General features: G+C 34.8%; 1 protein-coding gene across 5 annotated transcripts in view; it reads left to right on the top strand.

Moving 5' to 3' along the window:
• Nucleotides 1-23,211, top strand: part of LOC150095558 (protein Hook homolog 3-like) — a 236,182-nt gene that overhangs the window by 103,886 nt on the left and 109,085 nt on the right. For all 5 annotated transcript variants that reach the window (XR_016550036.1, XR_016550035.1, XM_090409833.1 and 2 more), the window contains 3 exons: nt 1,155-1,219; nt 8,951-9,034; nt 20,967-21,009. Coding sequence is in view for 3 of the 5 variants with exons in the window: in XM_090409833.1 (XP_090265959.1) it covers nt 1,155-1,219; nt 8,951-9,034; nt 20,967-21,009 (192 nt within the window). In the remaining 2 variants the exon portion in view is untranslated. The remainder of the gene's footprint in view (nt 1-1,154; nt 1,220-8,950; nt 9,035-20,966; nt 21,010-23,211) is intronic.

The following is a 23,211-nucleotide window of genomic DNA, read 5'->3' as shown; positions in this document are numbered from 1 at the left end:
TGCTTGTTGATTTTGTTCTTCCAAGAAAAATACCCAGAGTTAATGACAAAGGAAAAGATATCTAAGATGCCAGATGGAAAAACGTTTTCTAAGAGAGATAAGGTGTCAACAAAAATAATCAGTTCTGCCCCCATTCCCCGTCCTTGTCAACAAGAGTTTAAAAATACCATCACCATATCCTACATCCATGGCACATCCGAAAAAATAGCCAAGATTCTAAAAAAGTACAACCTACACACAGCATATAAGCCCCACCGCAAACTTGCTACCCTTATCCGTTCTACTAAAGATCAGCTCCCTCCTCTCTCTCTGCCTGGAGTTTACAAAGTACCCTGTTCCTGTAAGCTGGCGTACTTTGGACAGACAGGCAGATCAGCATCCATCTGCCTGGAGGAACACAAGTCTCACATCTGTAAACACAACTATGGTCAGTCAGGCTTGGCTGACCATGTCTTGGACACCACCCACAGGGTCTCTTGGAAGAAAATCACCATGCTCCACCACAGCAAATTCAAGAAAGAGAGACTATTCTTAGAAGCAGCAGCAGCTCTCAGAAATCAACCAAATCTCAATAAATACGGTTGCATTAAGCTTCCGAAGATTTGGGAAACACTCATCGCCAGAGATCCCACCTTACATTCCAGGCCACCTACAACCGCCCTTAGAGGGCACTCCACCTAGATAGGACTTTAGTGTCACCCACGTGGTTGGGCTTAGTATTATTTGTGTTCATGTTACATTAGTTGTTTTTGTAATCCCCGAAGATGTCCTAGTGACTAGGTCAAAATATAGGAAGTATTAAACCTATGTTAATGCTTTCTGAGTGCTGTATACATTCCATTAAGATAGAGACAAGTTCATAACAGCTGTTTGGAACTTACCTTTGGTCAGACATGAATAAAAAGCAAAAAATGTCTCATTTTCAGGATCATATCTTTTTGCGTAACTGATGCAAGCTGCGTAATAAGTTATCTTAATGCTGTTATTTTCCAAGACTGTTTCTTTACTCAGTGTGTTTTTGCATGCTTTTGTTCACCAAAAAACAGCTTTCTCTTTGATCTTCATTATTCTAGATATAGCCTGATGGTAACTATAAATTGTATGTTATACACAGGATTTAGTCTAAATTTGTGTTTCATTTGGTATATTTCCAGCAAAAGATGAATACAAATTGAAAGCTGAATTGAGAGAAAAAGAAATTCTGGAACTTCAGCAAAAAGTAAGGCATGTTTATAATTAAGGTTGATGTTATCATATAAAAAATTTACCATTCAGTGATTAAAACTTCTGGTGAGCATAACGTATGAAACTCAATGAATAAGTATTATTCACTCAAATCATCCAGTAATAATAATGGACATTGTACTGCTGAAAGTCTTTGAAACCAAGCATGGTAAAAAGTTACTAAATGGTGTCATGGTTACAAATGCAGGAGATGTAGAGAATGCCAAAAGTGGGAAGATAGTAAAATTATAAATGGGTACAATTTTTATGCATAGTTTGTTATTATAGGCTTCTGAGCCATGTACTAAAAGAGTAATTTCTTGAATTGTCTTTTTCCTGCAGTAAATTGAATTCTTCATATCACTTCAAGACAGGATAAGTTCTCTGAAAAAAACACTTAGCCCTTTTTAAACATTGTATAACATCAGATTTCTTCAAATATGATATCATATATAAATAGAACTCAGAACTAGCTGTGGATTTAATTCTGTATGGGCATTTTTGAGAAAAAACCTTGGAAGAATATTCTCTCGAGTCTAAGATGTGACAAAGGTATTTTGAGGATGTTTTCTTAGTTGAGTCATGGATGATGTTTTTACTTTTATTTTTATTATTATTTTTTTTTTTTTAAGACCACCTCAATATCCATCATATAAATGAGTTTCTTTCTTGGATTTAAAATTAAGCCAGATTGTCTGGAATTGCTTATGTTATGTTTAAAAATACATGAATACATAAAACCAACCCATTTAGGTAGGAGATAAATTTCATCGGCCGATGTAGGACCACCGAGCAATGAAATTTAGTAGCTTTGAAAAAGTTCCATGTTTGGTCATAGAGCAGGGTTTCCTGATCTGGTAAAAAAAAATAAATAAAACTACCAAAAAATATATAAAATCAATAAAAATAGGGAAAAAAATCCTTAACTCACTCACAATACAAATGCACTATAAGTTCACAAATAAACCTTTTGTTTGTGGGAGCCACCTGCAATAGAACTCCAATTCTTAACAAATATCTTCTTGCATAAACATTTATAATAAATTAACACATCTCTAAACTCTTTCAGCCAGTAAACTCAGTTCAGTTGTGACAACAAGAAAGCTAAAAGTTTTATTTTCCCTTCCTCATATTTGTTCTATTTCAATTGCACTAGCCAGAATTCTGTGCATGGAAATTAAAAGAAAAAATAAAAACATTTTTCCTTAGAATGCAATCCTTACTTCAATTTGTTAACCTTGAATGCAGTCCTCTGAAATATCCTGCAATTTATCTCCTTTGGTGTAGCTGCAAAATCCTACTATAGACAGAGAAATCCATTAAACAGAACATTGAAGAACATATCAGAATAGAATAACAGATGTGAGGCCACAGCACTATCAGCATGTCAGCTTCAACTAACCTGTATGATGCCTCAATTGAAAGACGTCTAGAATAGTAGTGAAAATTTTTAACCGCTGTTACCACAAAACAAAGAAAATTCTGAGAGTTCACAAAGTTCATATTAGACTGTACATTTGAATATGAGTTCAGCATCCCTCTTCTTCTTCTTTTGTGTGTTATTAGCTAAGATCCACAAGCATGCCTAGTGAGCACATGCACACAACTAGTTTTGAATAATAAGAAGTACATATAGTGCTGAATATGTTGACACTATATGGTTTCTCTGTTGTTTTTAAGTTTGCCTTTTTATATATTTTGTTTTTCTAATACACCCAAAGACATCCCTTGTAACTGGGATGAAACATGTCATATCGATAATGAAAATAGACAGTATATTTTGTATTGTCTCATTCAGGCTTTAGTCATGTGAACTTATTTCTCCCACTTATCACCTTTTCCTTAATGTTTTCAGTGACCTCAGTCAAGTAGCCATATATACAAATTTTATCTTTTATAGTGGATGTAACTATTTGTATAGCTGTCTCTCAGTTACATGCATTTTCAGGTAAATTTGTCTGTTTTGGAATGAATTTAACTGAAAAGACCTTGCAAGGATTTTTCATATCCTAGACAAGATTCAAACCAAAGCCATAGAAGTCTCAAGATTGTAATAATTGGAAAAACCATAATGAGATGATGACTTTCAGTGTAGCTAGAATGAAAGAGATAAGAAATTGGTTTAGTTGGCTAGAAGTTGAATTGTGAATGAGTTTTAGTTTACATATATTTTTAGAGGATAGTAGCGGAATGGAAATAATGGAAGCCAGTAAAGCAGGGCAGCATTCATAAATGTACCTATAGGGGCATAGCAGAAACAGAATGTCTATGAAGAAGTGATTGGAATAAGTCTGTGGGGTTATAGTGCAGTCCAGGTTTATTCCCTGTAAGTTGGTCCAGAAGTGTAGTGATGCAATAAAAATGAATAATTCATTGAAAGAAAAATGTTAGTTAAAAAGTTTGGAACAAGTATTTCTGTCTAGTTTTTAAATGTGAATAGCAGATTCAAATATACAAGGATGATTCAGGTAAAAGTGGAAAAAGTTAAAAGTTAATCATATAACAAAAAAAAAAAAAAAAATCATTCTTTTAGCAGTTCATCCATTAACACTGTTGTGGGGTGGGGGTTAAGGATTAGATAAACTGGAAACCCTGGTCCAAAGAACTTTTTCAAGCCACTTTAAACTACAAGCAAGCAGAGTGGTGGTTTTACACCATGTGATGAACCTCTTATACTTCCTGAAGGCATTCACAAGCATTTGTATCCATAGTAAGATTTATATTCATGACCTTCATGACCACCTCATTGAAATGTGAAAGAGTGGAGAAACTGGCCAGAACACATGCAATTAACAGAGATAATGCACTCGCTCCGTAGTCTCAGATGATTCTAGCATAACTCCAAAAAACATGTATATTGGTAATGGTTGCTTACCAACTTACATGTCGCAATCATATTCATCATGTGATTTTTAGCAGTGTATCATCTAAATTTTAGATGCTTGTCCATTATTCCCAGATTCCTTATCTATTTCTCTTCCTGTAAGATATCCTTTTCCAAATTGTTAGATTTTTCATTCTATCCTTGCTTTCTAAATTTTAAAATCATCATCATCAAATTCCTGACATGTACCTTCAAGGGGTGTACAGGATATGATAGTACTACATGAAAAATTTACATCACCACTGACTTCCTATCTACAATTTTCCTCCAAATCAATCTGTTACCTGTCAAGACTCCAACATTGTCAGATCTTATATTTCTATCTTCTAAGGCACTTTTTATCTCATCAATCCACCTATATCTTGGTCTTCCTCTGGATCTTTTCCTGTCAACCTGTCAGAGAACACTTGTTTAGTTAAACCTTTCTTCTCCCATTCTGCATTAGTGACCGCACCATCTGAGATCAGCTCTGCTAATGCATTCCTGGATGCGGACAATATCAAGTTCTTTCCTAATATCCTCATTTTTAATGATATTGCCATTGATGCCATACCCTAATTTTTCTCAGGAGTCTCATATCTACTTTCTCTAGTCTTTGGTCAAGTGTTTTACTTCTGACCCAGCTCTCAGATCCATAAGTTAAAATTGGTTTGAACACTGTCTTGTACACTGCTAATTTAGTGTTTTGACTAATTTCTCTTTTATTCCATATAAATTTATTCAGTTGACTTCCAATCATACCAGCTTTGTTGATTCTGTTGTCTATTTCCATATTTAATTTACCATCTTCACTAACAATCGTGCCTAAGTAGCTGAAATGTTTTACTTGTTCTACATGTTCTCTATTCATCAATGCAGTTAATATTTTCAATGCTTCTGCCTATTTTCATTGTCTTTGTCTTGTTATTGTTGACCTCCATACCATATCTATTACAACAGTTATTCAATTTAGTCAGCTAATCTTGCCGACTTGTAGTGGATTTATTTAGAAGTATAACATCATTCACATAAAGCAAAGAGCTGACATTAACGTGTCTTAATTTTGTTATCAGATTTAATACTACTTCTAATCTTTACTTCATAATATGATTCATATAGATAATGAATAACAGAGTGGATAATGTACATCCTTGTCTCACCCCAGATTTAATATTAAACCATCTTCCTGTACTTCCTTCATTTTTAACTGCTGACTTACAACTCAGAGACTAATATTGCTTATTATAATGCCCCACTGACACCATACAACTGCAGCGTTTTGCATAGCTTCTCTCTTGGCGGCTTGTCATATGCTTTTTCCACATGTACAAAACTTAAATACAGATCTTTGTTATATTCCCATGATTTCTCAACTATTTGTTGTAAAGTGAAAATCTGATCCTGACAGCCTCTATTTGGCGTGAATCCAGCTTGTTCTTCACCGAGCTTTTCTTCCACAAATCTTCTCAAACGTTTTTCGAGTATACTGGCATAAATCTCATCAGGAACTTTAAAACACCTTGCTCTTTAAACCAATAACTTGGCTTTCTTGCCCACTCACATCTGTTCAAACCCCTCCTGATTATTAGATGCCATCTGGAATCTGAGGACTCCTTGTCAGTGGTCATTACACTGCCAAACTTGCCATCTACACTTAACCGTTTCCCATTCATTCCTTATACTAGTTTGGTTTTAATCATGTGTTCTGCGGCTGATGTGCCCATTTTGCAGGACTGAAAACCTAAATAATAATATTATTAAGCGAGACCTCCAAGGAGTCAGGGACTCATTGAGGGAGGCAACATACTATACTCACCAGCTATCATACTTATTCTTGAATTCATTCACACTGCTTGCACACACAACATCCAGTGGCAATCCACTCCAATCATGTACCACCCTACGAGAGAAAAATCTGGCCATGCCCCCCCCCCTTCTTAGTAGAATTAATTCACAGCTTCAAACCTCACCCTCCATAAAATGAAAAAATTCATCAATTGAAATCTGTATGACCCTTTCAGAAGTTTGTAAGTATCAATCATATCACCCTCTTTCTCCTGTTTGCTAGTGTCTGCAGTCTACAAATACTCAATCTGTCTTCATAGTCAGTATTCCACAATCCTGATATCATTTTTAAAACCTCCTTTGCACTCTCACCACTGTATGAGAATCACAACACATCAAAAATAAAAAATAAAAAATAAAATAAAATCCATTAAGCCTCCAACATGATCAGAATCACAACAGAAACCAGGAGATCAGACCTGTATACACAATATCAAGTGAGGTCTTATCGAGGCCCTTGTAAAGAACCAAAATGACATCCTTATCTTTATATGTGCAAGTTCGTTTCAGCATTGCAATTATTTTTTGAGTTGTATTTGCAATCTTTGCTGCATGGCAAATAGAAACATAGAAAATAAATATCAAGAAGGTGGTATATATTCTGTAGGTTGTTGAAGAAGCTTAGAAATGAAGGAAAGAGTGCTGTAAAAGGAGTTAGAGATGATAAAGGTGACATGAAAACAGGAGAAAAAGATATCCTTGAAGTATGGAGTAATTACTTTGAAAAATTGCTAAATGAAACGTGGTAAAAAACACTCAACAGGCATGCAGTCAGGAATACATATCCATACTTGAAATAGAAAAAGCCATCAAACACTTGAAATGTGGAAAGGCAGCAGGAGTAGATGATATTCGACCAAAAATGCTGAAGTATGGTGGTATAAAAGTCTTACAATGACTGCACTGCATAGTTCAGAAAGTCTGGACAGAGGGATGAATTCCCGATGATTGGAGTAGAGCTCTCATAGTACCCATATATAAAAAGGGAAATAAAACTGAATGTGAGAATTACAGAGGTATTTCTCTACTGAGTGTTCCTGGCAAGATTTATGCAAGTATACTTGAGAAATGGTTGAGAAGAATTGTGGAAGAAAAGCTTGGCGAAGAACAATCTGGATTCTGGCCAAATAGAGCCAAATTTCAGCTACTTTATGCCTTTTCCAGATCGACAAAACTTAAAGATCTATATTTAAGTTTTGTCGATCTGGAAAAGGCATATGACAAGATGCCAAGAGAAAAGCTATTCAATACGCTACGGTTATATGGTGTCAATGGGGCATTATATCAAGCAATACTTAGTCTTTATTTAAGTTGTAAGTCAGCAGTTAGAATTGAAGGAAGTACAGGACGATGGTTTAATGTTAAATCTGGTGCGAGACAAAGATGTACATTATCCCCTCTGTTATTCATTATCTATATGGATCACATTATGAAAGAAAGTGGTATTAAACATGATATCAAAATTGGAGATGTTAATGTCAGCTCTTTGCTTCATGCGGACGATGTTATACTTCTAAATAAATCCGCTACAAGTCTGCAAGATTCCCTCACTAAATTGAATAGCTGTTGTAATAGATATGGTATGAAGGTCAGCAATAAAAAGACAAAGACAATGAAAATAGGCAGAAGTATAGAAAATGTCAACTGCATTGTGAATGGAGAACCTGTGGAACAAGTAAAACATTTCAGATACTTAGGCACGATTTTTAGTAAAGATGGTAAATTAAATATGGAAATAGACAACAGAATCAACAAAGTTGGTATGGTAGGAAGTCAATTGAATAAATTCATATGGAATGAGAGAGAAATTAGTCGGAACATTAAATTAGCTGTATACAAACCAGTTGTAACTTATAGATCTGAAAGCTGGTCAGAAGTAAAACACTTGACCAAAGACTAGAGACTGCAGATATGAGAGTCCTGAGAAAGTTTAGCGTCGTGAACAGATGGCATCAATGGCAATATCATATTAAAAACGAGGATATTAGGAAAGAACTTGACATTGTCAGCATATAGGAAAGATTAGCAAAACAAGTGTTCTCTGCCAGGTTAGCAAGAAAACGACCCAGAGGAAGACCAAGATATAGGAGATTGATACTGTAAACTGCCTTAGATGATAGAAATATAAGTTCTGATAATGTTGGAGTCTTGACAAGTAACAGACTGATTTGGAGAAAAATTGGAGATAGGAAGTTAGTAATGATGTAAATTTTTCATGTAGTACTACCTCTTGAGGGTACACATGGCAGGAATTTGATGATGATGCTACATGGTCCCTGAACTTCAACTTCCTGTCTACTAACACTCCAAGATCCCTAGCCTGATCGGTTTCTTCTAGCATGTGTCCTATATAATACGACACTAGATATCTAATCACACTAAAGTGCATGACTTTACTTTTACTGACATTGAACTGACATCCATTTTTCAATGCTCACAATTCTAGCCTATTCAAATCATCCTGCAAGTTCTGCATATGTAGCATTCCTGATTACCCTACCTATCTTTGCATCATCAGCAAATAGCTGTATGCCACCTTCAAATCCTTCCAATATCATTAATACAGATTGAATAACAGTGGACCAAGGACTGATCCTTGTGGTACACCACTAGTTAAGTCTTGCAGACTCACATCCCCTGTATACCACTTTTTAATATCTGTCAGTCAGCCACCCTCTTAACGATGCTAATATTTTATACTCCAAATCCATATGCAACAGTCTACCATGCCATATTCTGTCAAAAGCCTTAGCATAATCTAAAAATATCATGGTGGAATGGTAGATCAGCTAACTCACCTTCATTTGAAAACACCTATGTAAAGACTCCTGATGAGAATCAGACTTTTGCCTATTCCACTGGAAAGGGAACGCATGTCCTGTTCTTTCAACTAAACTGGATGTCATAGTGAATTTAGAAGTTATAAGAGAAATAACATTAATCTTTTTTTGTTATACTGAGATATATTAAATATCTATTTTATGCTTACTTTATTTTGGCATTGAAATATTTATTTAGAATGAAGAACTTCAGAAAGCTTCAGATGAAGCACAGCTCTTAAAGGATGAATTAGATGTACTCAGGCATACATCTTCAAAAGTAGTAAGTACTGCTTTCATATTTCATTGAATCAAATAATTTCCTTAAGGGAAAACGATCATCTTTTATTCCAAATTAATTGTCAGTTCAACACTTGTTTGAATGATTTTCCAACCTGTTATTATTTTGCCACTTAGTCAGTGCTATCTGTTCACCACCACACACATGTGCGCACACACACGCACGCACATAACAAATCTTTCTCAGAACAGTTGTATCTTTTTTTTTATATTAGCTACACACTTGTGACATGGAAGTAGTCTTTGATCAACTGTTTCCTTTCTAACCTAACTCTCAGATTAGTTAAAATTGGATTTAATGCTAACTAGTGTTTTGACTAATTTCTCTCTTATTCCATATAAATGCATTCGTTTGACTCCCAACCATACCTTACTTATTCTATTACCTATTTCAATATTTAATTTACCATCTTCACTAAACATTGTACCTAACCAGCTAAAATATTACTCTCGTTATATAGGTTTTCTATTCAGGATGCAGTTGATATTTTCAATATTCCTGCTATTTTCATGATATTTATGTTTCTGTTGCTAATTTTTGTGCAAAATGTGCTACAGCAATTATTTAGTTTAGTTAAGGAATTCTGTAGACTTGTATTGGATCTATTTGAGAGTGCCTCCATGGCCGAGTCAGTGTTTTCTTTAGAGTCTGCTACTGAGTTGCCAAAGTTTGATTTTTGTTTTCAAACTATTTTTTCTCCAGTAATATTTGACTCTGTAGTTCACTTCAGAAAGCTGCTAGAATTGTTTTCAAGATATACTTTTGTACATATTTTTGTTTTCAATATGAATTTCATTTTTATCTTGATGAAAATTAAATGGCAGTCACTTCTTATTTCAGATCACGTGGATGCTGTTGTCTCCTGAGCCAGCATGAAGATATCATTATTAAGAGTAACGTAGTCAATGAGATCTTTCTTATTTCTCGTCTTTTGTTAATGTAAATTTGTGCACTTCCTCATGTTGGACATAACTGGTCTGTGTCCTGAACAGAAATCCTGCACACTTACCAGTATTATTAGCTTAACTTTTATTCTCCAAATATTCCTAAAAGATTTTTACATCTTGTATTCATTTCCTGCTCTGATGTTTATATCTTCATCAAGAACCTGGCTTTTTTGCTTTCTTTGTCAACTGTTTTCTCTAAAAACTCCAATTCCTCTACTTCTTCCTTAGTAGAACCTTCTATTGGGACCATAGGCACAAATAAGTCTTTTTACCAATTTCCCATTTTGGTAATTGCCTTCATCACTATACTTGAAATTTCCTATCATTCAAGATTATCTTCATATTTAGTTTTGAGTACTATAGCTACTTCTTCCCAGTCTCTTATTATTGCCTGAATTACATCCTCTGTCCAAAAAGAAACCGAACTTTTGATAGAAAATAAAACACAGGCCAATTATAATTATTCAAATCATTTATTTCAATCAATATACTCTCCCTCAGCTTCGATACAGCGTTTAGTACGGTCAATTAATTTGTTAAATGAGTTTTTTATATCGGTTTTTGGGATGCTGTTGAGGATCGTGGTTACTACCGCTTGAATGTTTTCAGCGGTATCGTATCACTTTCCTTTCATCGACAAATGAAGTCAGGAGAAGAGAAAGAAGTCGCAGGGTGCTAAATCAGGTGAATACTGCGAGTGATCCAACACACAAACTTAGTTTTTGCTCAAAAACTCTCACAATGTTTGAACGATGAGATGGTGCCTTATCGTGCAAAAGTGACCAGCTGCCTGCATCACGATATTCATGCCATACGTGGTCACTAATTCTTGCTATCAATCGCTTCAAAACTTAGATAAAACTCGCCATTGACCATTTGGCCAGGTGTAATGAATTCTTTGTGGATAATGCCCTTGGAAGCATAGAAACAAATCGTCCAAGCGACTTTTTTTCAGATGCCTCTCTTCTGATGGTCTCCACTTAGCACTCTGGCACTTTATTTTGGGCTAATACTCAAAATACCATGTTTCGTCACCAGTAACGATCGTTTCAAGGAAGCTTGAGTTCTTACGAGCGGTTTTAATTAGGTCATTGCAGTGTTCAATTCGATACATTTTTTTGTTCATCGGTCAACTTGTGGGGAACAGATTGCGAATTCTATTTACGAAGGCCCAAACTCTCGGTCAGAATGTTGTGCACAGTTGATTTTTGGAATCCCTAATTCATCTTCAATCAATCTCACGGACAATTTCGGGTTTTTTTTGATGAAATCACACACTTTTTGGGCAGCCCAGCTTTTCGTCATCCTCGAGCGTCTCATGGCCACTTTGAAATCCCTTAAACTACTCGTAAACTTGAGTACGGGATAAGCATTCATCATTGTATGCTTTTTGAAGCATTTGATGCATTTCGGTAAAACTTTTACCAAGTTTAACACAAAAGTCAATCGCCGCTCTCTGTTTGAAACTCATTTTCTGACTATTCATCAGAACACACTGTCACTATTGGCACTATACCTCGACTTCTAATGAAACAAATGTCATAAACAGTTGACACAACACTATTGAAGGTTGCTGCTTTCGACAACAAAAAGATACAATAGGTGGCGCCACTAGTTCTATTTTCGAAAAGTTCGGTTTCTTTTTGGACAGAGGGTGTATAATATCTCATAGTTGTTGTTTTAGAAGAATCTCACTGTTTTTGTCTTTTTTTCTTTCAATAACACTTTGCTGATATGGTACTTCTCTAATTCTTATGCCAGTTCTGTTTATACTTAAGTTGAATTCTTAAGCTGAGTTGATCCAGTAGCAGTGATTCAGAATTCAACTTATACTTAAGTTGAATTCTTAAGCTGAGTTGATCCAGTGGCTTGTCTAACTGGCAACAGCCTAGCCTGGAGACATTTCAAGTTGCACCATGGGGAAGGTGAGGATTGGACATGAGGTTAGATGTCCTGGTAATTTCTCTGCTTTCCTTAAAAGACTGTTTGAAGGTCTCATCTTGTTTAACTATTTTTGATCCTTAAACAACCCAAAAACAACAGTTTTGAAATGAATTTCACTCTCCCTTTTTTTTTCCTGAGTGAAGTCTTAGCCAGAGTGTGTCAAGTAAGCATGTGATATACTTTAATATTCTGCAGAAGTATAATTTAAAGTAGGGATGCATCGAACGTTTAGTTTTGCTTTGATATTTGGTCAGCCAAAGCAGAAAAATTCCCGTTATATGCATCATAACAAACACAACTAATCAGGGAAAAGCCTCCCCTTATCTTGCACAACAATTCAAATAGAAAGGTTTCCAGGTCTAATGAGTTAACTTATTCTGCAGAACAATTTCTCAGAAAATTGCTTTCGGCTACCAGCTGATTTCTTGAAAGAGTTTTCTTCAGAAGTTGGAAATATTTATGAAGAAACCAAACATATGCTACTCCAGAAAATGCTGAAATAATTTGCCTATATATCATAATTTATTGCAAGTACATTTTGATTATTAAATCCATAATTATTCTCTATAGTTCACAAATAAAAATAAATCACATTAATATTTTTTGTTATTTCAAGAAATAAGTGCAATATTTTGTTCTAATTTTTATACTGTATTTTTTTTTTTTTTAATATGATGTTCTCTATGAAATTATAGTTTTATTATAGTTCGCGGGGTTAGCCTAGTGGCTGTGTGTTTCACAACCATATGCTTGGGGAAGGAGTGTCCTGGGTTTGATTCCCGTCGGTGATATTGAGGAGCTGAAGGATCTTCCTCAGCCATAGCCAAGTTAGCCGGTCTTAGTCATGGACAGTAGGGTTTTGTCCCCAGTTTATCTGGGGTTTTTCATCCTGCAAAGCAGGCAAACCGGCCTTGAGAACTCAACACCACTGTGGACATAGGATACACCGGGACGTAAGGCTGACCACCTTATCCTGTGAAGGTTTGAGGCACAATGATTAATAAACTCTCGACACTGCAAGGTAAAAAGAGGGGTAAAGGAAAATGAGATGATGAGATTTATTATATTGAAATGGAGGATATTATGGATCTGTCTATATTTTATAGCCAAATGTAGAAAGAAAGAAAGTGAAGTATCAAAAATTTACTAGCAAGCTTATGAGAATAAGAATGGAATTGGAGTTACTTTGGCTGCACTGTTTAAACTCTGTCCACAATCTGTGTATTTGCCTTTTATTAATGCGTTGAGTGTTTCACTACCCTGAAACACCAGGCTTCAAATTGACCAAGTTCAAAAAAATTACAAGTGGAAGAGAAGACAAAAGCTAATTCAGTGTTGTAACTAATGTATGTCAGGAAGATAAATGCATCATAATTGATCTCTGGGTGGGTGTATAATAAAATACTAAACTATACAGCTGACAAGCTTACATTTATCTTACATAGATAGTATAATAGATAGTGTTACAGATTCATCTATACAGTATTTAATAGCAAAATATGGGACAAGAGAAAGTAAGAAATATAGAAAAATTCTTACTTATCAAAATTTACTAGAATGCATTATGAGATTATGTTCTTACGTAACCTTTTCATAAGCAACACATGAAATATGAATTGATCTATTTATTTTACAATGCTGAAAAATTAATATACTTAGGCTCTTTGATAATCACTCTTAAGCACAGACTTGTATCTTTCATAAGAGAAAAATACATTTATCTGAAACAGAATTGCTTTGGTATTTCTTGTCATGTCATTTTAAGGTTTCTGTGTGATCTCTGATAAGAACCACAGTTTGAAACAGCTGTCAGGCCAGTAAAATCTTAAGCAAAAGTATTAATAAAAGTTAAAAGAAGAATACACACGCAATATATATATATATATATATATATATCATATTTCTTATGGCCCCACAGAAAGTTCTACTAAGGTAGAAGTGGAGGAATTTTTTGAGGCTTTAGAGAAACCTACTGACACAATGAAAAAGGAAAAGTTGGTCCTTGTCGGGAATCTAAATAGCAGAGTAGGAAATGATTGTCAGACATGCAAAAATATAGTGGAAAAATTTGGAGAAAAGAGCAAAGCTAATAATGATGGCAAATACCTATTGGATTTCTGCTCAGGACATGGACTGGTTATTACTAACACCATGTTCCAACATAAAAATGTGCACAAATTCACTTGGAGAGAAGAGGCAAGAAATAAGAAAAGTCTCTTTGACTATGTTATTGTTGATAGCGATGTTTTCTCCCTGGTGCAGGACACCAGAGTGTACAGAGGATTTGAAATTGGAAGTGATCACTATTTAGTCTTGAGAAGGATAAAATTGAATTTCATATTGAAAAGAATAACATGTAAGAAAGTTTTAAAATGAATCAAAGTTGAGCAGCTCTCAGATGTGAACTGTAGACTAAAATACACAAAGATTATTGAATAAAAAATGAAAGAGTTTGAGAATCAGTGGCAAGCCTTGAAGAAAGCCCTGATTGCTTCAGCCAGAGAGGCATGTGATGAAGTTGTCTGCAAGGATAGAAAAATCAGAACTCCAGGGTGGATACAGGAAGTTAAAGAGGCAGTGAAGGAAAAGAAAAAAGCGTATCAAAAGTTCCTGGCAAATAAGTCACCTTGTGCTCTTAGAGAATACAGAGACAAATGTAAGAAAGCTAAACACTGTGTAAAACTGGCTAAACAAAGTCATGGGAGGATTTTGGCAAGAACATAGAAAATAAATATCAAGAAGGTGGTAAGATATTCTGGAGGTTGTTGAGGAAGCTTAGAAATGGAGGAAAGAGTGCTGTAAAAGGAATTAGAGATGATAAAGGTGACATGAAAACAGAAGAAAAAGATATCCTTGAAGTATGGAGTAATTACTTTGAAAAACTGATAAATGAAACAATCAGTGATGACAGCACAGTAGTAAGAAACACTGACCAGGCATGCAGTCAGGAATACATATCCACACTTGAATTAGAAAAAGTCATCAAAAGGCTGAAATGTGGAAAGACACCAGGAGTAGATGATATTCGACCAGAAATGCTCAAGTATGGAGGTATAAAAGTTGTACAGTGGCTGCACTGCATAGTTCAGAAGGATGAATTCCAGATTATTGGACTAGAGCTCTCATAGTACCCATATATAAAAAGGGAAATAAAACTGAATATGAGAATTACAGAGGTATTTCTCTACTGAGCGTTTCTGGTAAGATATATACAAGTATACTTGAGAAATGGTTGAGAAGGATTGTGAAAGAGAAGCTAGGTGAAGAACAAGCTGGATTCAGGCCAAATAGAGGCTGTCGGGATCAGATCTTCACTTTACGACAAATAGTTGAGAAATTTTGGGAATATAACAAAGATCTGTATTTAAGTTTCGTAGATCTGTTAAAGGCATATGACGAGGTGCCAAGAGAGAAGCTATTCAAAATGCTACAGTTATATGTTGTCAATAGAGCATTATATCAAGCAATACTTAGTCTGTATTTGAGTTGTAAGTCAGCAGTTATAATTGAAGGAGGTACAGGAATGTTAAATCTGGTGTCAGACAAGGATATACATTATCCCTCTCTTATTTATATGGGTCATATTATGAAGGAAAGTGGTATTAAACCATATCAAAATTGGAGGTGTTAATCTCAGCTCTTTGCATTATGCGGATGATGTTATACTTCTAAATAAATCTGCTACAAATCTGCAAGATTCCCTTACTAAATTGAATAACCGTTGTAATAGATATAGTATGAAGATCAGCATGACAAAGACAATGAAAATAGGCAGAAACATTGAAACTATCAACTGCATTATGAATGGAGAACTTATAAAACAAGTAAAACATTTCATCTACTTAGGCGTGATTTTTAGTGAAGATGGTAAGTTAAAAATGGAAATAGACAACAGAATCAATAAAGCTGTTATGGTAGGAAATCAACTGAATAAATTTATATGGAATAAGACAGAAATTAGCCAAAACACTAAATTAGCTGTATGTAAGACTGTGTTTAAACCAATTTTAGCTTATGGATCTGAGAGCTGAGTTAGAAGTAAAACACTTGGGCAAAGACTAGTGACCACAGATATAAAAGTCCTGAGAAAGATTAGGGGCATGAACAGATGGCATCAATGGCAATATCATATTAAAAACGAGGATATTAGGAAAGAACTTGATATTGTCAGCATCCAGGAATGCATTAGCAAATCTAATCTTAGGTGGTATGGTCAGTTAAGCAGAATGGGCGAAGAAAGATTAGCAAAACAAGTGTTCTCTTCCAGATTGGCAGGAAAAAGACCCATAGGAAGACCAAGATATAGGTGGATTGTTACAGTAAAATGTGCCTTAGAAGGCAGAAATATAAGACCTGATAATATTAGAGTCTTGTCATTTAACAGACTGATTTGGAGGAAAATTGTAGATAGGAAATTAGTAATGATGTAAATTTTTCATGTAGTACTATCATATCTTGTACATCCTTTGAGGGTATATATCAGGAATTTGATGATGATGATTATTTGTTGTGTATGTGTGTGAGTGTCTCCATATGAAAATCTTATAACTGTATGGCAAGAATTGTGTGAGACGTTTTTGGATGGTCATCATCGTCTAATAAGTATTCATCGTGTAGAACATCATGTGCAAGATTTGTACAGAAGTGGATAGCTTATCCTTACATAAGTTGAATGATATTTAATGTAAAAATAATGTGTTAGGTTTCTTACTGTTTTATAACCTTGCTTTCAAAGAGTACTGTATATTACTGTACAGTATGCCTCTGTCAAAATTGTGTATATCAGGCTATGTAAGTGGTTTTTTTAAAGAAGTAATGTTTCAAATACTATATTATGAATGTGACTGTATGCCATAAAAAATTTTATGACGATTCATTCATTAGTGTATAGTCTAGGCTACCATGAAGCAATCATATTGCTTCTGCTTCTTTTTTTAGTGCATGAATCGTTATACCTGTAAATAAATATGAATTTCTTTTTCACATTATCTTTTCATTTTTGATATTTAGTGTTAGTAATGCATATAACATCTACATTATTTTGTATCATATAAGACAATATTGCTATATGGACTGACAGACAGACAATTCATCTTGTAAACAGATGACATGAACTTATGGTATCGATAAATATAGTTCCGTATTGTAAATGTATATTCTCTTCCTTACCATGGTCTTAATAACATTTTCTTTTTTCTAGTTAACTTTATTGTAAGAATACAGTACATAAATAGACGATTAACACATATTTTGTACGAGGGTGGTCTGAAAAGTTCTCGGCCTCAACCATAGATGGCAACACTATCTGCACGTTTTTTTTTTTTCTAAGTTGGTACATCTGTCATAAGCATCCATGTAAAATTGCAAGTCATTCTATCAAGTAGTTTGTTTTCTACAGCTGTCTAAAGCAAAAGTGTTGTCTGTATCCCTTGAAATGGATAAAATTGAGTATCGTGCAGTTATAAAATTCTTTGTAACAGAAGGTTTAAATGCCAAAAGAAATTCATTCGAAGTTCATAAAAGTTTATGGGCACTCTTCTCCTTCGTTTTTGACAATTAAGAAATGGGCTGCCAAGTTTAGACGTCACTGTACAAGCCTTGAAGATGACCCATGTGTAGGACTTCCAAAAAGTGTAACAACACCAGAAATCATTGATCAAGTGCATGATATGATATTGGATGACCGGCAAGTCAAAGTGCGTGAAATTGATGAGACTTATAGGCATTTAAAAAAAGAATGCGTAGGATATATTTTGCATGAAGAATTACAAATGAAAGAGCTTGGCGCAAGATGAGTGCCGCGCTTGCTCACAGCAGATCAAAAACGCACTCGCATGAAAATCTCTGAACAGTGCTTGGAGCGTTTTAACAAGAATAAAACTGATTTTGTGCATCGATTTATTACTATGAATGACACGTGGATTCACCATTACGCACCAGAATTCAAACAGCAGTCAAAACAGTGGACAGAAGATGGTTGTTCAGCAGTAAAGCCAAAGTCTGTTCCATCAGCAGGAGAGGTCATGGAATTAGTGTTTTGGGTTGCTATAGGCATTTTGTTTATTAATTATCTTGAAAAGTGTAAAACAATAACTGGGGTATATTATTCCGATCTTTTAACCAGACTGAATGAAAAAATTCATGAGAAAAGACCCGGTTTGAAGAAGGGAAAAAATCATCTTTCATCAGGACAATGCACCTGCCCACAAAGGTGTTTTGGCAACAGGACAATGCACCTGCCCACAGAGGTGTTTTGGCAACAGGAAAATTAAGGGATCTGCACTATGAATTGTTGGAACATCCATCTTATTCCCCATATTTGGCTCCCTCTGACTTCTTTCTCTTCCCAAAACTAAAACTCTTCCTCGCTGGTCAGTACTTTTCTTCAAATGAAGAGAGGTACTTTTTCCTCTAACCCCTGCATCATTCTTCAATTTGGCTGAAGTGTTGAATATTCAGCCAAAGCGAAATTAATTAAATTTTAAATGTTGTGAATTAAATTTTATGAACAAATATTTTAAAAAAAACTTTAACTGCTGTTTTCCTTTCTCATTCCTAGACACTGATTACATGCCAGTTGGTGGATCTCTAGCATTCTCCATTTACAGAAAACTCATACATACTGGTAGATACATTCACCAGCAGTTGCTTCCTGCCCTCCCAACAATATGGGATTATAAAATCCTATATAACAGGACAAAATTAATCAGTTTTGATAGCAGTGTTAGAACTACTGAACTTGACCACATTCTCAACACTTTCTTAACCAATGGCTACAACCCCCCAAAAAAACTCCACAAAATACTAAAACTCTGTAACTGCAATCTCTCTCCTTCTCCCTTTAGAGCAGAGATTACACAAAATCTATCACCATTCTTATATTGGGCACATCTGAAAAATTAACAAAAATCCTGAAGAAATACAACCTTACAACCACTTACAGACCACATAAAAAATTGGGAGCATCATATTCTTCCAATTTATACCAGCCTACATACATGTGACTTGTTACATGGCACAATGCACCTTGCTTGCAGGGGTGTCCTTTGACTTCTTTCCAAGCAGTAATATATTTATTTTCATGTGAGCATTCCTTATCTCCACTAAAGACCAGCCACATTCCCTAGAACTACTAGGTATCTAGCAGGTGATCCCTTATTAGACACCTAGACACATTTTCTCATCTAGCCATAAATGATCTCATTTCTATTTTCAAGTTTTGAGAGTCTTATAATAAATGACATCCTGTAAATTAAAGATGCCAAGAAATTACTCTTGGTTTAATCCTTTATTCAAGTGTAAGCAAAGTTTGCACCCAAAGTATTTTCAGGACTGGGCAACTCGTATATAGAAGCTAATGACTTCACATCACTTGCCTAAGTATCCTGTAATGCAAAGCACTAGACAATACAAAGTCTATTGTATTGTTTCTTAAACTCATTCACCTTGGACACTCTCAGGCAACACATTCCATGCTCCTACCACTAACTATGCAACAAAACTTACTTCTTACCGTTTTACTTACTACTTCCTTTTGTAACGTCCAGGATGGTCCCCTTAACCTTGTCAATTCAATAGTCTATTTCCAACAATGTTTTCTGAAGCATGATGGAAGACACAGTAGCAGAAATGCGTTGTTTCAGGTTCTCAAGGCTGTTCACTTTAGTTGCATAAACTGTGTCCTTCACATACTCCAACAAGAAAAAATCAAGTGGGGTAAGATCCATCAATCGTGGTTGCCAGGAAGTGGACCTCTATGTCCAATCCACTGCTGAGGGAAGACCCAGTTAAGAGTTGCACAGACCTCCAAATGCCGGTGTCGCACAGCACCATCCTGTTGAAAAAGGATGTGCAGTTTGTAAGTCTTTGAGTTGTGGAAAAACGAAATTTTCCAGCATGTCTTATCTGGTCTCTATCAACTGAAGGTGAGTTAGCTGGTCTCATATGGACATACGGGGTTTTTTCACCCAGAAACTCAGGTTTTTCATCCCCCAGAACAGGCAAACCAGCCCTATGAACACACATGGATTACAATCATGAATACATCCCAGTCCCGAGCCCGGATGAAATTGGGGGGGGGGGGGGGGTTGAGGAAAGCAATGGTGAACTACTCTGTAAAAATCTCACTAGGAATAGTTTGTGGGCAATGCCTACAAAGTCACTACGGTCAGAAATGACTGAAAGGGATAAACCAATTCCAGCATGTCGAGGTAAATCGTTTTGTCTATTGCTTTCCATGGAAAAAAATTGGCCAATGATAGTGTTTCGCATTATACCACACCAGATGTTTACCTTGTGACTGTCATGCACATGCTCCATGGCACAGTGAGGATTTTCACTCCCTCATATCCTGACATTGCGCCTGTTCACTTTTCTGCTGACATGAAAAGTGGCTTTGTTTGAAATCCAATCTGGGAAAGAAAATCTGGATTCTCATTGATGTTCTAGAATTTCAGCTGCAAACATTATCTGTTGTGGTTTATCATTTTTCTTGATTTCCTGCAACACCTGCACCTTGTACGTGGGTAGATGCAACTTATGATGGACAACCTTGTGAGCAGTGGAACGATGTATTTGCAGTTCATGTGATGCTCTCCTAATGGATTTTGACCTTTGCTTCATGCAGAGATATTGCGAATCCTCTTTACCCTCTCTTCTGATATTGGCTGCTTTTTTGAAACGCTTCCTGTTGTGAGGAAATTTTCTTTCCACAAACAGATCTTCTTGCAATTGGCTAACCACACAACTTGCACTTTTTCCACCCCTGACGCCATGTTTAAAACTATGATAGCTATGAAAACTATGTCCAGGAGCACTACTGCATCGTGATGCAGGAAAAAATTCTGGATTAAACTTGTAGTCTCTGGAACATTTGAAAATCCAAACCTTACGTATTTCCACATTTCGATTTTTTACCATTCTTTGAAACTAGGGAGGTTCAACATGGACACCCTGTACTTTTTAATTTTATTGATAAAATTGTAATCAAAGAATAGAAGTCACTTTAGTTTCTCTATTTTTAGGAGCAGTATGAAGCCACAATAGAGTCCTACAAGAAAAAACTAGGTAAGAAGCAATATTAAAAACTTGCACATTATATGTGAAAAATCGTATTCTAGTTTTCACCCATATTGTATAGAAATATATATATTCCTACACTTTTTTTCACATTGAGGGTTGTCTACTTTAGTTTGGTTCGATGATTTTCTGGATTTATGGCTGAAGCAACTGCAGCTATGAGGCAAGTGTATTATGTCTGTAAATTGTTATTCTGGCCAGTTTGCCTGTTTTGAGGGATGAAAACCTGATTTTGAATCCAGTTAAGAACTTTAAAAAAATTTCGAGACTTTTTTAATCAAAGCCAAATTATCTATCTCAAATAAAGATAACTGTTTTACTTCAGAAAACAGATAAATTGGTCATAGAATATGCATTTGAATTCACTCTACTTAAGGCCTTAGCTACCCCCAGATCAATTCTGCGTAATCCACACCCTTTGTATCCCATTGGTAAGTAAGCCCTCAAAGTTGTCATGATTTAGTGTATATAAGAAGCATTTTCTCTTTTATAACTAAGTATATATTTAATATAATATATGAGTAGATGAAAGCAAGAATGATTTCTTGTATGCTATAGTATACCACTAAATAAAGCAAAACTTTTCAATATAAACTTTTTCCATTTACTTATTTAAAAATCATTAAATTAATTTGAATTAATTTTCTTAATAACATAGTCAACACCTTAAGCAGTTTTTTAATTTAATTTTTAGAATTCTAAATATTTAAAAATTTTGAAATAGTTGTTTATCAGGCTTTTATAAACTGACTTATATAGAATAAGCATACAGAATACTCTGAATGTTAAAAAGTACCCTGTACATCTTTGAGAATACATATCAGGATTTATGATGAAATGAAATTTAATACTGCTAAATTTGATTAGATGTGCTTCAGAAATAGTCTTCTCAAGTAACTAGTAATTTTCATTTAAGCAATTTCTGTATCATAAAATTATGATAGGAGACTAAAATAGGCAGGAAGCAACAGAGGAGAAAGTGCTTTAGGTGTGCAATGTATGGGTTAGAGAAGTAAGAGAGCACAAAGACTAATTCAATTCTCAGAGAGTTAGGGATTATGTATAGGAAATACTTTTTTTAAAAAAAGTTAAGTAAATGAAAATGGATCTGGAGATCACCAGATGATGGTGATTTTAATGAAACTGATTATATAATGGTGAACGACATGGGAATATTAAATGGATCTTTTGTCAACCAATTTAATTATAATAGTGATCATAGGCTAGTGTTGACAGCAAGGATAAAAAAAAACATCATCAGAGAGAGATTGAAACTGGTAATACAAAAAACTCACAATAAAAGATAGACATAACAAACTATATATATATATATAAAAATTTCAGGAAATAATCGATGGAAAGCTGAAGGTAAGAAGTATGATGAATCACTTGCCTGAAAGTATGGAGGAAGTAATAGCTACAAACTTTGGCAGTAATAATAGTTATTACTAAATATTTATGAAAAATCATTACCAGCAATTAGAACATCTAGAGAAAAACTTACTTTACGGATACTTCATCTAATAAAACAAAATGGAAGAATTAAGGAAAAGGAGACTTAGAAGTAACACAGAGAATATAGAATTTGTAGAAATGCAAAAGTTACTTAGAAAAGAAATCAAAAAATATCAGAAAATATACTTTAAAAACAATTTAAAATGTAATAGAAAAAAAAAACTGATTACATGAGGGTTACATGGAAGAAAGAAAAAATGGATTCCAAATCTGAAAAATAAACAAGGAATAAAAAAATACAATAGAGGAAAAAATTATGGCAATATGCAATGATCTTTATAAAGACCGGTACACAGGGAAATAGATGCAGATCATATAAATTTAGATGAGACAGATTCAGGACCACTGATCATGATAGAAGGATTATGGAAAGTCCTTATTCAGCAAAGAACAATACATCCTGCAGAAAAATGATACATTAACAGAATACATAAAATCAGAAGTTCTCAGTTTTATAGAATCATTCAGGATATGTTCAGTAATATTTTAACTACAGAAAAAATTTCACTACAGTGGTATAAATTATTGATTATCTTATTATATGAAAAGGGCATCAGAGATCATCATCATCAAATTTCTTGCATTCACCCTCAATGGGTGTACAGGATATGATAGTACTACATGAAAAATTTACATCATCACTAACTTCCTATATACAATTTTCCTCCAAATTAG

This window comes from Typopeltis vanoorti, chromosome 20, assembly GCF_054136105.1.
Source record: "Typopeltis vanoorti isolate ZY-2024b chromosome 20, IOZ_Tvanoo_1.0, whole genome shotgun sequence".
Lineage (NCBI taxonomy): Eukaryota > Metazoa > Arthropoda > Arachnida > Uropygi > Thelyphonidae > Typopeltis > Typopeltis vanoorti.
Note: the sequence above shows the minus strand (reverse complement) of the source record. Positions and strands in the feature narration are given on the sequence as shown.